The 14,268-nt window shown below is 39.9% G+C and overlaps 3 protein-coding genes across 4 annotated transcripts; 1 reads left to right on the top strand and 2 right to left on the bottom strand.

The window, feature by feature from the left end:
- Positions 1-2: 2 nt before the first annotated feature.
- On the bottom strand, positions 3-2,668 carry tomt (transmembrane O-methyltransferase). 2 transcript variants are annotated; one of them, XM_044031632.1, is made up of 5 exons: positions 2,550-2,668; positions 1,395-1,657; positions 1,100-1,296; positions 855-977; positions 3-419 (listed from the first exon to the last, which is right to left on the bottom strand). In XM_044031632.1, exons 2-5 carry the CDS (start codon positions 1,654-1,656, stop codon positions 222-224), a joined length of 780 nt encoding a protein of 259 aa, XP_043887567.1. In that variant the 5' UTR covers position 1,657; positions 2,550-2,668; the 3' UTR covers positions 3-221. The 2 variants fall into 2 exon arrangements, with proteins under 2 accessions (XP_043887567.1, XP_043887568.1); XM_044031633.1 differs by lacking the exon at positions 2,550-2,668 and having other exon boundaries at positions 1,395-1,893.
- Positions 2,669-3,294: 626 nt separating this feature from the next.
- On the bottom strand, positions 3,295-5,948 carry sfrp2l (secreted frizzled-related protein 2 like). The gene is made up of 3 exons (XM_044031630.1): positions 5,231-5,948; positions 4,485-4,565; positions 3,295-4,351 (listed from the first exon to the last, which is right to left on the bottom strand). Exons 1-3 carry the CDS (start codon positions 5,757-5,759, stop codon positions 3,936-3,938), a joined length of 1,026 nt encoding a protein of 341 aa, XP_043887565.1. The 5' UTR covers positions 5,760-5,948; the 3' UTR covers positions 3,295-3,935.
- Positions 5,949-8,953: 3,005 nt separating this feature from the next.
- lamtor1 (late endosomal/lysosomal adaptor, MAPK and MTOR activator 1) lies at positions 8,954-14,049 on the top strand. The gene is made up of 5 exons (XM_044032830.1): positions 8,954-9,201; positions 10,673-10,812; positions 10,919-10,996; positions 11,822-11,945; positions 12,282-14,049. The coding sequence occupies exons 1-5, from the start codon at positions 9,163-9,165 to the stop codon at positions 12,372-12,374; spliced, it is 474 nt and encodes a 157-aa protein (XP_043888765.1). The 5' UTR covers positions 8,954-9,162; the 3' UTR covers positions 12,375-14,049.
- Positions 14,050-14,268: the final 219 nt, after the last annotated feature.

The following is a 14,268-nucleotide window of genomic DNA, read 5'->3' as shown; positions in this document are numbered from 1 at the left end:
CAGTGAGCAGAGTTTTTTTTATTGATTTATTTAACTAGTCTGGAAAATAGATGCTCCAGTTTTTCATGATAATGCATAATTTTTAAGAAAGGATTTACACGTATCCCTACCATCCTGTTTATTTAAAATTGTTTTAACACAGGGTTTACAATCATTACTTCATTCCTTTCCTCTACAAAATGTGTAACAGTCTAACAGTGTGGTATTTCTGTTTGGATGATCTATTTGATTCCCTGGTACACCAGCTCGGCCATCCCATCCCTGATGCCTTTGCTGTACTCCAGTGTAGCCCGGTGGATTTTCCACTCATATAAGCCGCTTTTACGAATGTGTCTGAGGAACTTTGGAGCTCCAGGAAACAGCACGTTGTCCGCCACTATCATAGAACCTTTACCCAGCAGACCAGAGCCCTCCAGCATCTGCAACACACACAGAGGCACAACCATGAGGACGTTGACCAGGTATGCAAAGGAACACAGCAATAACTCCCTGTATTGGTTAAGTGTAGTTTATATAAATAAAGATGAAAGTAGAGCTGGACCCACTTTAGTGTAAGTCAAATGCAGACATATACATCACTTTATTATCAAATTGTTTTTTTTTTCCAACACTTTCAGAAACATTTTCAAACATTCAGAATTGTATAAAAATGTATTGAAAAATGAAATCATGTGTATGTGTTTCACATATTTTGCTCTGGCTTTGTGTAGATGCAGGTGGTTCACACACACACACACACACACTAGCTCAAGCCAAACTCTTCCAGTCATACTTCTGACAGACAGGACGGTAAACTATGAGACAAGATTTCCCTACATACGTTAACAATCGTTCTAATGATCTATTATGGTTACCTGCAGATCAGGGCAGTAGCACTTCTTCCAGTGGTCCATGAAGACAAAATCCAGTCTTTCCAAACCGTAGTCTGACCGCAGTTTAGGGATCACCTCATCAGATGGATTCACAATGAGCTCCACCTTAAGAATATACGTGTGTTTATCTCAGTGATATGGTCATTTCTATATCCAATAGATGAAATGAAAGGGTTCCAAATTGTTGATAAATTTTGTGAATTGTTTAAATATTTCTGCTGCCTCACTGTGTCATCATCAAACCCTGCCAGGCGGATGATTTTCTCTGCTATGGCAGCGTTCCTCTGGTCCATCTCGACACTGTAGAGCCTGGCACCAACGGGCAGATTACGGGCTATTCGCACTGTGCTATAGCCACAGTGGGCACCCAGTTCCAGCACGGTCAAGGGACTCTGCTCTATCAGCTGCCGGTCCAGGATCTTCCCTAACAACAAGGGGGTCAGACACAAAAACACACATACTGTGCATCAAAATGAATTGAGGGATAGAGAGAACTTTGTATTCTATTAATGGTCTCATTACCTTTTTTAGGTCCAATGTTGCTGATGAACTCCACCTTGCTGCACCAAACATCAAAGGCTTCCAAGATGCTGTCAGGGTCTCCAGGTGTAGCGTGAGTGAGAACATACTGGAAGGCGCGTTCCTCTCGACTCAGACCAGTGACACAGTCCCTCCACGTCCTGATCAGGATGGCCCGATAGAACAGCACAAAGTAGTAACGGTATCTGATGAGCAGTGTCAGCAGGAGTGGGAGAAAGGCCAAGGCAATAGCAGGAGACACCATCCTTACTCATACAGAGAGAAACACATACAAAACACACACAGAACTGTTACCATCAGGTTGATAACACAGATCTGCAAAAATAAACACATCCAGCCTAAAAAACTACTTCTTCCCTATAGCCATAAGAACGTTGAATGCTTGCATCTTTCACTGTATTTCTAAACAGTTCAACTTGAGCTGTCCCTCATATGCTCATTTCTAATACTGTCGATCCTGGTCACTCCCAAAGATTCTTCAACTCTGACACCTTTTAGACAGTGCCACTGATCTGATCCCTGATGTAACCCCACCTTCACCATGAACCCATCTGTCACTCCAATCGCACACCTCACCACTGTCTCACTGTCGTCGCAAACATCTCTGCCACTCCTGAATTCCTCATATAATACCAGAGATAATCTCTTGATGATCACCCGCTGATAAGTTTTCTCTAGATCGACAAAGACACAGTGCAACTCCTTCTGATCTTCTCTATACATCTCCATCAAAGCAAAAATCACATTTGTGGTATACTCTTTCCTACAATGACAAAAAAGCATATCCTGTTATATTCTATTTCTGTCAATATGTATAATGATGACTTTATATTCAAAAGGAGATAAAAGTAATATGATTTGGCACCAAAATATTTGATAGGATAAAATATCTAGGAATTGGTTAAAAATCTAATTAATAAGCAAAGATATAACAAAATATACATCAATGTAATATACGATAGATTAGAATATATTAGACAAACAATACTAACTAGACATGAGATAACTCTCCATTTCTTTAGTGGCTTCTATTGCCTCAGGTGAATGAAGATTCCACAGGTTTTCTGCTACATAGAACATATGCTGCATCAAATGATACGTTTCTCTTGCTGCTACTTGACAAACGGACTAACTCACCTGCTTTGTAAAATGTTTGATGGAAGCGGAGAAGCTGCACCGAGGACAACCAAGATGAAGGTGTCACTTCAGTTGAGATGAGGGCAGAAAGACAAAGGTGAGTGTGTGTGTTTGTGCCTGCGAGAAGGTCAGAGGACTGGGTGTATAAATAATTGATGTGTCACGTGCATGAATGTCCTGAAATTATTTCCAATCAAATGCTATTAGAGCTGGTGTCAGTGTTCACTCTTTAACATCGTTTTTTTTGTCATTTCTAGGTAAGACACACCGCTTCCAATCCAGGTAAAAGAGCAACACAGAAAATAAAAACGAGCAGAGACTGTGAAACAGGAGAGAAAGGCAGTGAGAAACAGATATTTGATATATCAAGTTAACAGGTGTGTGGCTGTATGGCGTCCAGTTTCACTGAGTCATGATAGAAAGAAAACTACAAATGCAATAAAAAGTTAATTAATGGAATATTGTCTAATATAACCCAATACAATATAAGAGTTTTTGTACATCCAAGCTTATTTAATTAAGTAAAATCAAACCACATGTGTAAAACCTGCAGTGGAAGGTATGGTAACTAAATATTGTGGATTGCAAATTTAAAAACTTCCTGTTTTTTTCCAGTGCTTCTTTTTTGAGGTGGTTTTAGATTAAAGCATCCTTAATCACACCATTGTGTTTTCACTCATCACACTAATAAAAGCTGCAGTCCATTGAATGTATCAAAATTAGAACGCCATTACAAGACAGGTAGTACAGAATAGGAGATTTTATCATTACAGAAATTACATTGGTTCGTCCTAAATATGCAAAAATAGAAAATATGATGGAGTCCGTCTAATACCAAAACCATTTAGTTTCTTCCCTATACACAAATGTACACAAAAATACAATAAAAATCACATTAAAATTGCATGCTCTGTGTAGATGTAACATTTGTTGAAATGCAATTGAGAGATTTTTAGAACTACAGTGAAGTAAACAAAGGTAAACAAAACTCTGAAATTGTCAGTTTGATAAAAAAATTATGCTCTCTTATTCTCTGAGGGAACACTGACATGGCAAATAACACAACATATACAGCGACATATGTATGTATTGCGTATTTAGCTCTGCAGTTTTGATCTGGTGCTTTGTTCTGATATTTAGCATTTGTAATCAACATTAATGCATAAAGAAAGAGGCCAGTATATAGATTTACAGATGTGCAGTTACACATAACTCACATTTAAACTCTGAATTGTCTCTACTCAAGTGATTTATTCAGATCTATCTCCCGATGTGCTCTTTGGTAAATATTAGTGTACAAGGTGTTGACGTTGCTTTTGGCAACACACAGTTACAAGACCCCACACCACTGTCAATGAGGAAGGACTGCAGTGGGTAACTGCATGTCTACAGCTCTGTACAAGGCTGTCTAAGGAGAGATCTGATGAACTTCTTCAGTTCTTTGTCCTCTCGGGTCCACCTCACCAGCCGAGTCAACACCAGCCTTCCCTCTTCAGCCTGAGCCAGAGCCAGGTACCATCCACCCTGAAACCCAATCCTCTCCTTCCCTCCTTTAGCTTGTCCTCCATCCATCTCTTCCTCCTCGAGCCCCCCGTCTTTGTTTTCAACTGCAGAATCTAAACCAGGACAAGTACAGATTGCTCCTTCTTGCAACCACAAAGCACTGTGTGCCATCGCACCTCCGATCCCTTCGGCCCTCTCGGCACCTCCCCCAGCCCACCTCAGGATGCGGCTGCGGGCCGTAGGCACCAGCTGACGGTCCCCTCCCACTGTCGACACACTGCCCAGACGCATCTTAAATGCTGTGATAAAGTCGACAGGAGACAAAGATATATGGTGTCATTTCACACACACACACACAACACACACTGTAAAACAGCGTGATTAGTGTGTACTCTGGGTTTTATTTTGTAATCTATGTGTTTTTAACCTCACCATAAGGACTGTGGCAGAAGCTTTCCTGGATGTCAGTCTCTCCTTCGGCAGACAGGCTGCAGGCATCACAAATAATGCTCCCTGAGGAATGGAGGAGCGAGAGAGAGAGATTAGATGTATGATGAGAGTGGCTGAAAAAAACACAGAACTGCAGCCTTTGTGCAGAAAGTCCAGGATCAATACATGCAAAACAACTTTGATAAAACATGACTCTTTTATTTATTAGAGTAGTGCATCCATATACAGAACATACATGATTTGTATGATAGAACAAAATCAGAGCACAATTAAAAAATAAATGTGTTCTGGTGAAGAAATGATTTAATGGGAACACTTTTCATAGAATAAAAGATCAACAAGAAATATCAACAACATGTTGATATTTCTTGTTACTTCTCTGCAGAGATAAGTGCTCATACCATCATTAGTATAAGTTTTTCATTTATTGGTGCTGTGTAAGTCTGGAGATTGTTATTGTTATTGTTATTTAAATGAAAAGTGCAAAATTCAGAGTGGAGATTAACATCTGAAATTAACAAAGCACTAAAGAAATAAGCAAATAAGCTCAATTCAGCTTTTTACAATACACTTTTAAAGTGTAAAAGTGGCCTTGTACACATAGCTGCATCTATCTAAAACCAATGAACTTGTCTATATTTCACTGAACAACAAACACAATAAAACGGATTCATTTTTATCGATTAATAATCAATACATTTGTTTATCATAGGTCAAGAGCTACTGACCCTTCAGTGCCTCCTCGTGCTTCACCTCCTCCGCCGTTAGCCCCTCCTGCTCTCCGGTTGCCGGGATACAGAGCTCGGTCCCGCGCGGGAACCGGCTGCAGTTAAACATCTCGGGCCACGGGAATCCAAACGCGCTCATCACAGGCACGCACCCGTCCCGCACAGCCTCGCAAAGGCTCCTGCAGGGGCTGAGCGGCCCGCTGAGCTCCGGCAAACACACCGGAGCGAACAGCGAGCACAGGAACTTTTTGGTATCCCGGTGGCAGAGTTTGGAGATGAGCGGCAGCCAGGCCGCCGACTGCTGCTGAGCCTCCCGCAGAGAGTCGTGGCCCAGCAGGTTCGGAATCCGCATGAGCTTGTAGCCGATCCCGTGGCACAGAGACAAAGTGCTGGGGATTGGTTTACACACCGAGCGGACCGAAGAGCTGAACCCGAGCGATGGCGGGCCGAGCTGAACAGGAACCACGGAGTCAGAGGCACAGGAAGCTCCGAGCAGCACAACAAAGCTGAGCAGCAGAGAAACACGCATTGTTGCTTTTGCAAGAACGATTAAACACACACACACACACACATTCAAAAGTGAAGTGAGGTGAAGTCTGCTGCTGCACCTCTGCTCTGTCTGGACTTGACCGGCCTGAAGGAGTGTAAACAAAGAGGTGTGTGGAGGAAACGGGGGGTAAATGAGAGGCCAGGCGCCTCCCAGTCATCATTATCCTCCCACCGCATCAGACTGGCGTCTACCTTCACACTCATGTGTCAGCATGGCAAACGTTTTAACATTTAAAAGCCAGTCTGTGTTACCTCATATTTGTATTACAAGTACCAGCAATTAATTTCTTCCCTGTGAATAAATGAAAAATTAAGATATCCATGTCTCAAATTATAACCATCAAAACCTCCCCTGCTTAGAACAAATGACATCACCTTTTCTGTTCAGATGCATGGGGGTTATAATTTTGGATATCTTTAATTGTACAGTTTGCACAAAGTAAATTGTGTCTAACTAAACTCGTGACTGTCCATAATTATTAGTGGTCACAATTTATTTGTAATTCAAACAGGAATTTGGAATTTCTGGATAGTCTTACATTAGCTGCTGATATCCACATTTTACTTTGCGGATGTTGACAAGTGAATTAAAGATATCTTTAATGAGACATGACATAAATTAAGTTGTCCTAGGATGATGTAAGTTTTGGATAGCTTTACTATAACTATAGGATTAATTAAATTAGAGATATATATTCAGATGGGCTGGAGGGTCGGTGAGCTTGTGCTCTCTGTGTGTGTGGCCCTGCGATGGACTGGTGAACTGTCCAGGGTGTTCCCTGCCTATCGCCCTATATAGCTGAGATTGGCACAGCACCCCCCGCGACCCTCTGGTGGAGGATAAAGCGGTAGATGATGGACGGATATATATCCAGACGTACATGTTAAAAGGTGTCAGCAGGACAGGGGGGAAGTTTTGGTCTGCTATGCACATGTCATCATTTTTTTTTTTATGCCAAAAACTCATATGACATAACAAAATAAAGGAATATATTTTTTAAGTACTCCGGACTACTTTCTGGAGTTTGTTTTGTTTGAGTGATCAAATATGAAGTGCCCCCATAGACTACACAGGAGAGTTTGACAACCTTTTTGTTGTGTCATGCACTAAAATGTGCTGACTGACAACAAGACACTACAATACAAAACATAAAGAAAGTGTTTAATGCAAAATTAACAAAAACTAGTTATTACTTGATCAGGGAATGAAGTCTGGAATCATCAGACAAGGTGAAACCAAAACTTTGCAAGCATGATGACAACATTTGAAGTGGTAATTAATTTTATGCTCTGTAAGTTTTCAATTTCGCCCTATGTCAGCTGAGAGCACTGCACCCCCGCGACCCTCATGTGGAGGATAAAGCGGTAGACGATGGATAATTTTGACTATATGTAAAACAGAAATTTTTCAAGAGGGATAAAAGAATCAAACTTTTGATTTATGCGCGTGTTATTTAGTCAATCTAAGAAATTTGGCGGCCCCAAGAATATCTCCCACAACCCATATGTCTTGACCCACTCTCTGGGAAATGGCTGACCGAAACTGTTGAGTTGCATTAAGTATACTTGTGTTTGACAGAAATAAATACAGAAATATGAAGGTTGTAGGATTTCTTTAGCCAATGGAACGCAAATATTGTTAAATAAACATTAACCGTCAGAATACTGGAAAGAAAGTGTTACTGTAGCTCACGCATGGATTGTTGGGAAAGACATGTGTGCTGTACCCTGTCATCACACTCAGCCAGAGGGTGTCAGAGACCCTTTCATCTTTGCCAAAGGAGACATTTGCACCTACAAGCCCCTTCTTGCTTCTTTCTCCTGCGGCTGTGACATTTCTTTTTTTTTATTTTATTTTGATCAGTCATAGAATCTAGTACAAACTCAGACAGCCTGCATATGATAAAGTACTTAAAATGCTCCCTTTGTGTAAAGGGGTGTAAATCAATGGCTGCACTTCTAGTAGTATAAACACAGCTGTAATAGTACTATATCGTACTTACTTATACTCCTATAAATCCTACTCACTGGTCCTTCAAGAGTACATGCAGCATGTTATCAAATAGTTTTGAAAAAGGATATGTTGTATGTGTATATGTCTTTTCATCCAAATATAACCATTATCATTCACAATGGTGGATCTGTTTTATTATCAGTCTTACAGTCTCACAGAGTTGAAGAGTCAACATTTTTTCTTTGGAGCTGAGGATCAATCCAAAATGTAAAATATATGTAGCGATTACATTTTTCCAGCTCCGACCAAAAGCATAAAGACACAGTAGTGTGTGTAAAAAAAATAATATTTTAACATGTTAAAGAAACTTAGACATCTTTAGATATATTTAAATATCTAAATAGTGTTGAGTCTAAGTTATTTGGACATAGCTTGGAGTTAAAGATTGCTCAGTTTCTGCACATTTACACATCTGTTCAAGTCCATAGTCATTAAACTGATTTACTTGTTTAATTCAAGTTTAACACACTTAGTGCTTCACTTAGAATATGAAAGTGTAAATGAATATTAGAATATGTTTGTGGTTTCAAACAAAAGTGACACTGGTTTGGTGTAAATAACATAACTATAATAATAGCAGTGTTACATTTGTATCAATAATAATAGCAACGGCTACTCCGAGTTGGTGAGAGGGGGCCCCTTCAAATCAAATTCTGCTTAGGGCCCCATAAAGGCTTGGGCCAGTACTGCATTTATATTTATTTAAAACTGATGATAAACATTGTACATTAACATACCAATTACTTGAACATTGATTCACAAACTGAACAAATACAAGCAGTGGCGTGACACTGGGTATTATATATATATGTATAACCTATGTATGGTTAGGGTGTACCCCGCCTATCACCCTATATAGCTGAGATTGGCACAGCACCCCCCGCGACCCTCTGTGGAGGATAAAGCTGTCGATGATGGATGGATGGATATTGCTGTTTATTGCTGTATATAGTAAAACGAAACTAAATGTGCTCTGTTCATTGCTTCTGTTGCTTTGTTGTACAACAAGGTCCGACAGTTTTATTTAACTCTAAAATATTTATGTAATCATGTATTTTTTTGTTTTGTTTTTTTTGGAACGTACGGTCGCACGACTGCGTTGTCTTCCGTCACTTGACGTAGGCTACGCACTTGACGTACTTGGCCGCCTCTCGAACGCCGGAAGTAGTCGCTGGGTTGATGCACTAGCTCTGCTGTCATGTGATTGCTCGTCTGCTGTTGACAGCGGCTGCTTCCTCTCGGATGAAGCTGAAATAAGTCCGCGTAGAAAAGGAAAGTTTTATGTTTTTCGTGGAGGAGGAAACACGGCTCGTTTGTGACGGAGACCAGGGAAGCTGCGGTTGTGTAGCTTCGACCATCGGACGCTGCCATGGGTTGCTGTTGCAGCAACGAGGGCGAGCCCACAGAGGTAGCTGTTAGCTCCTGATGGCTAAAATTGTCTAGATAAATACCAGACAGGTTTTAAAAAACAAAACAAAAAACACAACCTATGTGTTATACTTTATTCATTGAATGTGTTTCACACATGAAATAGTGTTTTAGGAAAACGGTATCGACGTTCACATGGTGTTGTTGTTTGGTAGTTTTAAGTTACATTAGCCTATATTGACCAGCTCTAGCTAACTAGCCTTAGCCTTCGGGTAAGGCCTGGTCCAAAGCTGACTGTGTCTACTTGATCCGTAGATAATAAATGATCATAATTTACATGTATATACATCTGTATGTTCACGAAAAAATCGTACATGTTGCACTTTATGTACAGTTCAGCAAAACATGGTAATGAGGCTAAACCTTGGAAACGGATAGTTTCAAAACAATATAGAAAGCATTGAGTTACTAGTAATCTAAAAGATACTTAGTTGTGACATTAGGAGGCATGGTGACAAATGGAATGTCTGATGTCCCTGGCACCACCTTGTATTTTCTCTCAAGATTCTAAGCTATTTTTAGTTTACGGAAATTAGTCAGTTGCTAAAAAGTTTTCCTCATGCCACTTGTCTTCTCTTCACTATAGCAAAAGGAGTACAGGATTACAGGAACAATAACTCATTTTAAGATGAATACCAGATAACCTCAGCTAGAATATTTTTATGTATTTTAATTAAATCAGTGTGATCTAATGAAGAAGGAATAGTTGTAGCTGTATTCAGATGTACTGTAGTTCAGTATACATACAGCTTAGAGAATGAGTAACTTGGTTTAGGACACTTGGACCCTGTTAAGACATGGTATTTACCGCCATCCTGAAATATTCGATAACAAGTGGATGATCACAATTCTTTTGCAGATGTTACAAAAATGTATCCTCAAGATGCATTAATGTACAGCGGCTGTCCTCTGACCTGGTTTCTCACAGCAAACATTATTTACAGCAGTGTCTGTGGTGACACTAATAGCCACATATTTTCTTTCTAATTGTTTAGATTGTATTTCATGTTTCGGCTGTGTCAGCAGTGCTTTGATTTACTCAGCTCCTCGTGACAATTGTCACAGACACACCAAAACTCTGTCACAACGACAGCAGACATATCTGGACTGTCAAACTCTCAGGTCTTATCTCACATCTCTCAGATGTTAATACCAAGTCTTAATGGGTTGTTAGATGTCTATTTTTTTTAGAGGAAGGAATGAGTTCAACTAGAAATTAAAATTTCATAGGATGCAATTATTCAATTATTTAATATATAAACCTCAGGTTTTGTGATTAATGATAAAAAAGTTAATAGATTTGAATTATATTAATGGTATTCCTTTTCATTGTATTTGATAGTTTCACTGTAACTACAGCATAATGTGTGAAAATGTTATGAGCAGTAACAGTCCTCATTTTATTGTATATTTGTATTCTCACTAACCTGTTTGCTGATTCTCAATGTAAGCCGCTGATCCCCCACACCATACCACACCCCAACCCCGTCAGCAAACCCCCGAATGGGACCGACTGGATCACTACCAACGTCCCCTCAGCACGGACAGATGAACAGGCCCTCCTCACATCTATCCTCCACAAGACAGCACAGTAAGGCACTTGTGCAACCACAGATGGGTCAGATTCATATGTTCTGTGACTGTAATGCAGTAAATTTACTCCTTTAATAAACATGCTGTTATTTTCTTCTCGTCAGAAACATCATAGATGTCTCAGCAGCTGACTCTGTCATGATGGAGCAGCATGAATACATGGACAAAGCTCGGCAATACAGGTACGTGTGTGTATAGTTATAGTAGTTGTTGGGGGAGGATGTTGCACTTCTGCAGTTTTTTTGTTTTGCTTTCTGTGTGTGGGACTCAGAATTTCGTATCGTCATGACATGAATGTGAAAGTGTCCTTAAAGTTGTTTGCTTTTTAAATCATGGCTTAAAATTACAGAGCTTAAGTTTGTACTGTGAGCCACCAATAATGCTTTTAGGAATAGCGTGTAATTTCAGTTGCATCTCATTAAATGAAGGACTGTGCAATTTAAACTAATAAGATGTTTCGGTATTAAAGTGTACAGGTTGGTATGTAAATCTGTTGCAGATAGGAAGTGTGAAATTGTGTAATTTTTTCAATCCAACAGTTGAAATGATGCAACAGAAAAATGCTGTACTTTAAACTTTTCCTCTAGTGTTACAATAAACATCCAATGTAGTGACACCTAGTGGCAGTCGTTACACATACGAAAACATTAGTCCAAAGCAGGGTTTCTCACTCCTGGTCCTGGAGAGCCACTGTCCTGCATGTTTTAGGTGTTGCCCTGCTCCAACACACCTGATTCAAATAAATGGGTCGTTATCAGGCTTCAGCAGAGCTTACTGAAGAGCTGACCATTGGAATCAGGTGTGTTTGAGCAGGGAAACATCTAAAACATGCAGGACAGTGGCTCTCCAGGACCAGTCGTCGAAAAACCCTGGTCCAGAGTAATCTAGGAGTTGGAAGAGATACAGTGATTTGTTCTGGGCCAACTGTGTTTAATTTCGAAACTGCACTCTAGTTTGTGTCAATGCAACAGCCCCAGTAAACTTCTGCTTTTTAATTTTGTTTTCAGTACAAAGCTGGCAGTGTTGAGCAACAGTGTGTCTCAGAAGAAAGCTCTCATTCTACCCTCCCTCACTAGTCAGCCCCACCAAGTGCTTGCGAGTGACCTGGTGCCATATTCAGATGTTCAGCAGGTAATCATACTCTTTGCATGTATGGAGGATATTTTGGCATCTTTCCAGGGCCTGTTGTGTTGCTTTTTTATGTGTGTTACTTCCTCGTTGGCTGCATTAATCATCCGAGACATATTTCTTTGGAAAGGGTATGCAACACTTGGAGCTGTGTGGTATTTCCCTGTGTGTGGGTGTGACCAAATGTGTGTCCTAAAATAGATCTTAGTGACATCTAATGCTTTTCTGTTACTGACTGTATTTGTTTGTCTAATATTTAATTGATGTGATGTGAGATTATGAAATTAAGTTAGTTTGCACTCTTCTCTTAATCTCTGTTCGTCTCCTTTTTCCCCACAGGTGGCCAAGATAGCAGCTTACGCTTACAGTGCAATCTCTCAAATCAAAGTGGATGCTAAAGAAGAACTGGTGGTGCAGTTTGCCATTCCTTGATTCTGAATCTGGCCTGCATATTACTCCTTCCATCCCGCTCGCTCTGTGTCACTCCTGCACCCTCACCCTTTTTATTAAAGCATCTCTGTCCTTCTGCTTTTCTTTTTTAGCAACACCTCTAACAAAGACAGACACGATGTTAGGATTGCACACTATGGCTATCCATTACTGTATTTAATTATGGCTCAATGACATTGTGTGTAATGGAAGAAGGTCCACTGTAGACAGGCAACTGGGGTGTGATCTCATATTTACAACAAGGCCTCTTCAGTATGTTTATGTGTGGATCCAAGGCTTTGTCGGAACCAGCTGCAGACAAATCATCGTTCATCCTTCTTGCTGATCTCTTTAATGTTTTTAAACAACTGTCTGGGTGTCTTTATTTTGTTAGTTTTTCTGGCCTGTACTAAGGCAAGCAAAGCTAGCTGTACACCCCTGACTGTTATCCAGAGGCATGGAAGAATGTACTGTGTATCTACCTGGACAGAGCTGCTGGATGTTTGGCACAAAACATTGGCTATAGCTGTCTATACTAATATACAGTCTGAAATAGAACAAGATAAATGATTTATCTCTGTGGTGTCTAACGATGGAGTGCACAGAAAGAAATATATATGTACATCTGAGCCAAAGCACTTTCTGTTAAGGTCAAGATGTCATTTAAAATTAGCAGGTCATAATGGTATAGTCCTGCTGTATCTGCTTATCAAACATCCCACAGAAATCTGGTGTCGTTCTGCATCAACATGAAAGTGTAAACAAAACTTGGTAAATTGTAATACAGTGTATAATCTGTTAAGTGGCCTGTCCATGGCTGGTATTCTGTGGTGGGTGAGGATGTAAACACAAGCAGGGTGAGTGCCAACAAGGCCCATTAATCAAACGGGATCAGGAACGGATTGAGATTTTCTCTGTTTAAGTTTTTACAAAGAATTAGTCCTCTGCTGTTTTCTAATTAAAAAAAATAATTTGGCAAAGTTGGTCAAAGACCTACACATATCTAACAGCAGCAGAAGCATACAGAGATAAAGTGCGTGTGTGTGTAAGGCGGGGTGGGGGCTGCAGGGAGAGATGGTATGTTTTCTTGCCTTCTTTGTACAGAATTCTTTCGTTGAATATAATAACAGAAGTTGAGCATGTACAAAGTTCCTCTTTTTGTAGAGAGTTAATGGTCAGGATTGGCTGAGGTCTTGTGGTCATTAAAATTTTTTTATGTAACACAAGAACACTTAAAGCCTGCAGAGCTTTTTGCTGCCGATTGAGTTGTTCCTATTAATAAACTAACCATTGTAGCAGTGCGGGGGAGCTTTAACAATCTATGTGTCACAGCAGATAAAATGATCCAAAATCTTTCCCTGATTATTTATTTGTGTTTTTAATGGTTTTTGCTCATGACTGTACGTGTGGGCAGAGAGCATGGTGAGCCGCTCTTAAGCCTCTAAAGGGATGATCTGCAAGGCTGTGACTATTTCAACCATGCAATTAATTTGAGATTTTTTTTTGTTTTGCAAGGGGTTCATCACATTGTTCTTTCTTTTTTTTTCAGTTTTGTCACTCAAATGTGTAATACTACCTGAAATATGTTTATAATATCTTAGGTTAGTACCAACAATATTTTGTTTTTTGTTTTGTTTTAAGTTTGGGGGGTTAATTCAATAAAGACTTTCAACATGAACACCTGTAATATTTTTCTGTATGAAAATCCGCACAGTACAGTTATTCACAGTCATAGACAATAATAACTGGTGTTTTTCATTGTGTCATGATAAGGTTCATGTGTCTGTAGAGTGCGAGCTAATATTTTTAATGTAGTTGCTTATTTCATCCTAAAACGGAAATATTTAGGATCACCTACTGTTTACTATCAGTAACTAGGTTTATATGCAAAGCCCCA

The sequence above is a fragment of the Solea senegalensis genome, linkage group LG8 (genome assembly GCF_019176455.1).
Source record: "Solea senegalensis isolate Sse05_10M linkage group LG8, IFAPA_SoseM_1, whole genome shotgun sequence".
Lineage (NCBI taxonomy): Eukaryota > Metazoa > Chordata > Actinopteri > Pleuronectiformes > Soleidae > Solea > Solea senegalensis.
Note: the sequence above shows the minus strand (reverse complement) of the source record. Positions and strands in the feature narration are given on the sequence as shown.

Bases quoted from the DNA above. Each gene is read 5' to 3' on its own strand.
- tomt (XM_044031632.1), bottom strand. From the start codon at position 1,656: ATGGTGTCTCCTGCTATTGCCTTGGCCTTTCTCCCACTCCTGCTGACA. The intron at 978-1,099 runs GTGAGGCAGCAG...TATATTCTTAAG, and splicing joins CAGGGTTTGATGATGACACA to GTGGAGCTCATTGTGAATCC. The intron at 420-854 runs GTAACCATAATA...TGTGTGTTGCAG, and splicing joins GCTACTGCCCTGATCTGCAG to ATGCTGGAGGGCTCTGGTCT.
- sfrp2l (XM_044031630.1), bottom strand. From the start codon at position 5,759: ATGCGTGTTTCTCTGCTGCTCAGCTTTGTTGTGCTGCTCGGAGCTTCC. The intron at 4,566-5,230 runs GTCAGTAGCTCT...TCCATTCCTCAG, and splicing joins GCACGAGGAGGCACTGAAGG to GGAGCATTATTTGTGATGCC. The intron at 4,352-4,484 runs GTGAGGTTAAAA...ACTTTATCACAG, and splicing joins CTTCTGCCACAGTCCTTATG to CATTTAAGATGCGTCTGGGC.
- lamtor1 (XM_044032830.1), top strand. From the start codon at position 9,163: ATGGGTTGCTGTTGCAGCAACGAGGGCGAGCCCACAGAG. The intron at 9,202-10,672 runs GTAGCTGTTAGC...TCTCAATGTAAG, and splicing joins ACGAGGGCGAGCCCACAGAG to CCGCTGATCCCCCACACCAT. The intron at 11,946-12,281 runs GTAATCATACTC...TTTTCCCCACAG, and splicing joins CATATTCAGATGTTCAGCAG to GTGGCCAAGATAGCAGCTTA.